The sequence below is a fragment of the Akebia trifoliata genome, chromosome 3 (assembly GCF_017979445.1).
Source record: "Akebia trifoliata isolate Shusen 1 chromosome 3, ASM1797944v1, whole genome shotgun sequence".
In the NCBI taxonomy this organism is placed as follows: domain Eukaryota; kingdom Viridiplantae; phylum Streptophyta; class Magnoliopsida; order Ranunculales; family Lardizabalaceae; genus Akebia; species Akebia trifoliata.
The window spans coordinates 31,363,958-31,370,734 of record NC_141377.1 but is presented as its reverse complement, the minus strand read 5'-3'; the positions used below and the strand labels follow the sequence as shown (position 1 = coordinate 31,370,734).

Genomic DNA, 6,777 nt, shown 5'->3' with positions numbered 1-6,777 from the left:
TATATAATATATATACTATAAAAATATTTGTATATTTTTATATAGACATCAGATTTGGATCGAGTCGGGTTGCTTGACCCCTCAACCTGAGCTCAGCCCAAATTGAGGTCAGGTCCACGTAACTCAGCCCAGGCTCACCCATCAATTGGGTTGAGCCCAGGCTGAATTCGGGCCAGCCTGCCCAGGTTGCTGCCGTACTTAATCCACCGAGACATGGTAGATCTTAACAGTGTCAATGGATCGAGAAAAAATCTGATTGGAATCAAATTTGGTCCCCTATCTGATAAGAATCATTTATTAGACCCAAACCTAATCCTGACCCAACTCGGATCTATCATTTTTAAGTCCTTAACTAATCCGATGTTCTATATATTGTTCCGGATACAATCCAATTCAAAAACCCAATATTTTTTTTTTCTATCAATCCTAATCATACCCAATTATTAAATTAAATAAAAATATACATAAAATATAATATTCATTATTGATCTAAATAAAATATAATAAAACATAAATGTATATCAATCATATATTTAAACATATGAGATGGTTGATCCAAAATGGATCCAATAAGCTTTCGGATCAGGTCCTTATAGGAACCAAAAACCTTTATCCATACCCATAGTGATCAAATTAGAACAGAATGGATTTTGGGTCTGATCCGATAAGTCGACAGCCCTAGTTGATCTTGATGAATACAATCCAGATATAACGAACAACAGCAACCAAAAAAAACAAAAGAAAAATTAATTGTCAACCATAAAATAAAACAAAGTCTGAAGAAGTCAATACCCGAACCATTACCTTTGTTGTGTTGGGTGTGAATCAAAGAAAGATTGGGTGGGTATGGTGCGTTCTTGACTCCCTTTCTTTCAAGGGTAAAAATGGAACAAATGTCTTGTAAAAAATTTGAAGAGTTGTTTGTAGTCTGTTGTGAAGCTTCAGCTCTTGAGGAAGAGCATTCAATATCAACCAAACCATTTAGAGAACCATTTCTTCCAATTGAATGCCACCCAACAATAGCCTCTTAACTTGTTCTGATCTTCTATATTTAAGAACCATTGTTGTTTAAGAGAGAGCTGAAAATTTATTAGGAACCTTGGCAATTCAAGGCAGCTTTTATTTGGTGGACAGTTGTGCTGATAAGATTGTTAACTGTATTCACCGATTCGAGGTTCAGTTTTGCGGACGGTGAACTACTCACAAGTATTTGAAACACCACCGTAATTAGTGAACCACCCGAACTACTAATATTTGATGAACTTGAACTTGTTGATGCGCCTCCTTGGTCGGGTCGTCCGTCTGGGGAGATAGCGAAACCGGATGGGAGTAAGGGTATGTATGAAGGGTCTTCTCCGCTCATTGCCATGTTGATAGAAGGTAGATCAACTGGAGCATAGACAATGAGTGATCCCGACGAGTCTATGCAGCTCTCTTGAAGTATCAACATGTTGGTATTGCTCGCATTGAAAGCCTGTCAAGGAAAAGGCGATCAAACCATGAAAAACACTAAGATTTACGAGGTTTAGCAATGCCTACGTCAACAGATGAGGTGAGAGAGAGAGAAAAAAAAAAAAATGAAACAACTGTGTATCGCCAATGGAATAGAAGACAATTACACAAGCAACGATTCACGAACATTTGAAAAAAGAAAGTCATGCTTGGGATTTCTCCCAATACCTCTCTCAAACTTCCAGAAGCTTGAAACCCAAGTTTCCCCATTTGATTTCATTATCCTGTAATCCTAAAACGAATTACAATTATATATGGGTTGGGATTAGGAGACAACCTTATTTTGACAGCCATTGACCAACATGGGTTACAAATTTCGGAATGGGTTAATGGTTTTGTGAGGATGATCTTCTCACCATAAATCCTCACAAAAAATCAGCCCATTCCAAAACTTCCAACCCCATGAAAATTAGTTTACAAGTTAATGGTATGAATTGAGGTCCACAACTCTTCAACTTGTAAACCACTTTTGATGGGGTTAGTAGTTTTAGAATGGGTCGATTTTTTGTGATGACGCTCTTCTCACCATAGAGATCTTCACAAAAAATCAACCTATTCCAAAACTTGTAACCCAAATAGGACAATGGTCGTCAAAATAAGGTTGTCTCTCCTGATCCCAACCCTACACATATATATTTCAATCACAAACTAGATTCAAGATTTCTATCATAAAAAAGCTAAAGCTACCCCTTCTTGGCTCGCTCTCTTGAGTCGACCCTTTTTTCCCCAACCAATTCTAGGGGATTTTTTTGCAAGGTTTCCAACTAGTACATGAAGAACTAGCAAACCGTCAGGCTAATGAAAACTTTAATTTTTTTTATTTTTAAAATTCTTTTTTTGAGTGTGTGTGTGTGGCGTGGGTTGGGGGGGGGGGGGGGGGGAGGCTTACCCGAAGAACTGATATACAGTTGCCTGGATGTGATCCATTTGCAATATGAGCAACCTCTTGCACCGGATTACCATTGGAGAGAACATCCCACTGAGGTCGAGTCCTCTCATCCTTGAAGAAATTAAATACATTCTGTGAAGATACAGGGAGCCATAGTGATGTCGCTGCACTGAGAACCACACTATTAGCCTGACCAGGATTTGTGCTCTTTTGAATAGTAACTCGGACACCCGCGTCATTCAAACCCGACAATGTAGTCCATCTTTGGCCACTCGATGTACTTATGCTAGAACAAAAATTATTAATCATCCTTTGTGAAAGCTTCATCATGCTTTGCCTACCGTCGGGTAAGGGAATAACTAGACATCCATCATCAAAACAACAACAAACTTTAGAAAGAAGTTGTTTGAAAGGTGATTAGAAATCAAAACAAGTATATGTTATATGGTACCTCCTCCAAGGTCTCGTGTAGAAGTTGTGGAGACCATTAGACAAGCAATTCTCTCACACATCCTCTGAAGAGTAGCAAGCCATCGTGCAGCCCCAAACGCCTTACCACTGTTAACAAGATCTCTATATAGCTGATGAGATGGAGTCTTCTCTTCTACTTCAACATGCTCTAACCAAGTCACCTATCAAGTATTTCACCATAAGTTAGGGAGCTTATTTCGTAAATGAAATCAATGGGAGAGAACCAACCGTTTAATCACCTTAGAGTACCCATTGGGCATGTCTTGAACCAAGCATCCAGAAGGAAACCTTCGAGAGTGAGAAGTAGAGATTAATTGATTCTCTCGGGAGAAATCAAAGGACACGTCGGCTATTGCCCACAATCCTTGCTCTATTTGCTGACAGTAACGAAGGAAGTAGAATTCTCGAGTTGGCACTAGAGGCGAAAGCACCTGCAATTCCTCGTACATCTGCACTGACCCTTTTGATCAGAAAAATTCTATCAAACTAACAACTAACATCTCATATTAAACAAAGAAACGGAACTATGTCGATAAATTACCAGTTGTAAGGATCCACTCCGACTTCCCGCCATGCCAGACGCTAGTACTTCAATCGTTCTAGCCTTTGAGACTATCGTAGGAAGCAGCTCCGCCCATTTGTTCTGCACTCAAATCAGTCCTCATTCAGATAAATAAGAAGTCTCTAGAGACACAAATAGGGTAATAACATCATTGAAGAATGGAGCTCACGGAATCCATAAACATGTCAACCAACGCCAATGCATTCATAATAACAAGAGCCGAATCTCTTGATGCCTCAATTCCAACATTGGGATTTTTTAAGTGGTTAGTCCTTGGGAACATCCTCTCGTAGCTTTCGAGATTAAGAACATCTCTCCCGTACATTGCAGACTTTATCCATAAGGGCTCATCTGTCTTCAAAATCTTGATCAATTCATCCAAGGCATTGGCAGCGGACTCTGCCATGATTGATTTATCGATTTCTGAGACGCCCATTGTCTGAAATGGCATTGTGGGTATAGAAGAACTTCCGGGAAGAAGATCAAGATCGAGGGAAGGCCCTCCGATCCCTTGACCCCCAAAACTCCCCATAGATAATTCCAAAGAAGAAGAAACATGACTAGGTTGAACAGGAGGGAGTAGTGAAATTGGTCTTCCTATGTATTTGGCAGCAACGCCGGACACTCGGTTAAGCTGCAAAATTTAACAAGAAAAATAAATCAAACAAGATACAAGGTGGGTCCCAAAGAAAGAACTAGTGGGTTTGTTTAGCAAAAACCAACCTCTTCTTTCAATCTAGCATTCTCCATTCGCAGTTTCTCTTCGTCAAAGTACATGTCTTCGCCAACGGGCGGTCCCCCACAAGATGGGCAGATCACCTTCTTTAGTGCCTCTCTAATTGCTATGTTCTCAGTTCGAATCCTATCATTCTCAGCTCGAAGCGCGGAGTTATCCGCGCGTTCATGTTGGGTCTGAAGCATATGAAGTAATATTACGTAGGAGAAAAGGGGAGGGGGTGAGAAAAGAAAGCAACAATAATCCCTTATCTGTCTATAATAAAACAAAAAGAAGAAGACTACTAGAAGAGATTACCTTCATTTGGGTTCTCCTGTTTTGAAACCAGAACTTAATTTGTCGAGGCTCCAGTGCCAAATCTCTGCTTAATTGCATCCTTTGCTTCTCATCTGGGTGAGGGCACTCGTTGAACATCCTTCAATCCCATAATCCAACATCCCAGTACCATCAAAAAGATGAAAACCATTCAAATTAACAAAAAATTCGTTTATTTGTTCATTTAACTTAACAAAAACAACAACAAAAATAACAAAGAAAAAAAGAATCTATAAAACAAGTTAAGAAAGATACCCCATGGAGAACTTTGTCTGACTCCAAAACCCCATAATCTAACATGCCCATTATCAACAAAAAGATGAAAACCATTCAAATTAACTAAAAATTGTTCATTTAACTTAAACCCCAACAACAACCGCCCATGGAGGAGTTTTTCCCACTCCAAAACCCCATAATCCAACATACCCATTATCCTAAAAAAGATGAAAATCATTTCAAATTAACTAAAAGTGTTTATTTGTTCATTTAACTTAAACCCTAACCCATGGAGGACTTTTTCTGACTCCAAAACCCCATAACCCCAACATATCCATTATCATAAATAAATAAATAAAAAGACAAAATCCGTTTCAAATTAACTGAAAGTACGATTTTTTTTTCCTTCATTAAACTTAAACCCCCCAAAAAAAAAAAAAAAAAAAAATTCATATTTCCAGTAACAAAGCTAGAGATTGAAGAAAGAGAACCCATGAAGGATTTTTTCTAACCTTTCAAGCTCTTGAATCTGACGAGCTGTATGTCGATGGTAACGCTTCTTCCTCCTCTGAGGATCAGATACATCTTGATCCTCCCCTGACCCACCACCCCCACTCATAGAATCCATATTTTTTTCTTTTAAAGTCACCAACACAAGCCAACGTTCTTGAAGTTGTTGTTGTAAAGCTCTTGTTCTTCTGATTCTGCTCCTCTTAAGAACATATCAACCTCGTCATCATAAAATGAAAGAGTGGGTTGTTGTTGTTGTTCTTTCTCATATTCATCTGTGACTGTTGCATTGTTTATTAGCTTTAAACCCATTCCATTAGGAAAGAAGAAACGGACAGTAAATTAGAGATATCGACGCCATGAATTGAGGGGAGTGAGAGATACTGAATTAAAGAGAGAGAATAAAAAAAAAAATTAATGTGCTCGCATGGTATTCGAAGACATATGTAAGAGAGGTAACCGACGGATTTAAAGCACAGTTTTTTCTTCGCTCTCTCTCTTTGAAATTTATTTGCTTTGGTACGCGCAGACTTCAAGGCGGGGATACAGCTTCGAGCCTTTAATATGACACGCATGTAGTCGTGGATTTTCAGAGAAACCAGAGATACTCTTTTTTTCCGACCGATATATGTTAACCCACACTTTAAATGACTAAAACACCCTTAATGTCTTATTTTATCACATCATTATGTATAATTATCGATGGTTATAAAAGTCAAATCCATTATTTTTTGGGTGATTTAGACATGCCTCCATGCAATTTATTTAATATTAGAGATGCCCCCTTGACTTAGGTCTTCTCTTGGAGAGTAAATTAAATGGCGTGTATGCCATCATCTTCAACCTCTAATAGAAAACCCCTTGATTTTACGTGCAAATATGTAAAAAATTTAGGTTTTACTTTTTTTTTTTTTGTTCTATTAACGAGGTATCCGAACTTACAACTGACTAGTGGGACCGGGTGAGTTAGGACCTGGACCGAGGCATATATCCCTCCCCCGGGCATGTGCAACACCTACACATCACACGCACCAGGTATGTGAAGGTATATGCCCTCACGGGTCACTACTCATATTGGGTATCAGACACAACCTACGGACTCTCGTCGCTTATTGGATTCAAAATTGCCATTGAGCCAACCATTCGAGGTTTTAGGTTTTTTCCTTTAGTCTACTACCTAAAGATTTTATTTTGTTTGACCTTCAAACCCAATAAACAATAACAAGATGGGATTTTTGGAGAAGTACAAGGACGGATTTTTATAAAATCGGTTATGTTCCACCTCTTGGGTAAAATCTTCTACTATCATCTTCAATTTGAAAATTATGACTAACTTAACCTAAAAAACACGAAAACAATATGGATTTTCAGGGAATTAGAAGATAATGATTGATTTTAGGTAGAAAAATCAATGATTTTTTATAAGAAGTTAAGATGAGGTTAAATAGTGGATTGAAGATGAGGATGAATAGTTAAAAATAATTTATAATAAGAGGTGAAAGTTTGTAGGTTGTGAGATCGATAGTCAATATGAGCAATGATTCCTTAAGGCCACCTGTGAGGGCT

At 38.4% G+C, this 6,777-nt stretch overlaps 1 protein-coding gene across 1 annotated transcript; it reads right to left on the bottom strand.

Moving 5' to 3' along the window:
- Positions 1 to 504: 504 nt before the first annotated feature.
- Positions 505 to 5,790, bottom strand: LOC147406375 (homeobox-leucine zipper protein HDG11-like). Its single transcript, XM_086434379.1, has 9 exons — positions 5,214 to 5,790; positions 4,468 to 4,585; positions 4,158 to 4,346; positions 3,604 to 4,068; positions 3,414 to 3,515; positions 3,112 to 3,321; positions 2,853 to 3,033; positions 2,402 to 2,760; positions 505 to 1,474 (listed from the first exon to the last, which is right to left on the bottom strand). The coding sequence occupies exons 1-9, from the start codon at positions 5,327 to 5,329 to the stop codon at positions 1,091 to 1,093; spliced, it is 2,124 nt and encodes a 707-aa protein (XP_086290505.1). The 5' UTR covers positions 5,330 to 5,790; the 3' UTR covers positions 505 to 1,090.
- Between the last annotated feature and the right edge of the window lie 987 nt (positions 5,791 to 6,777).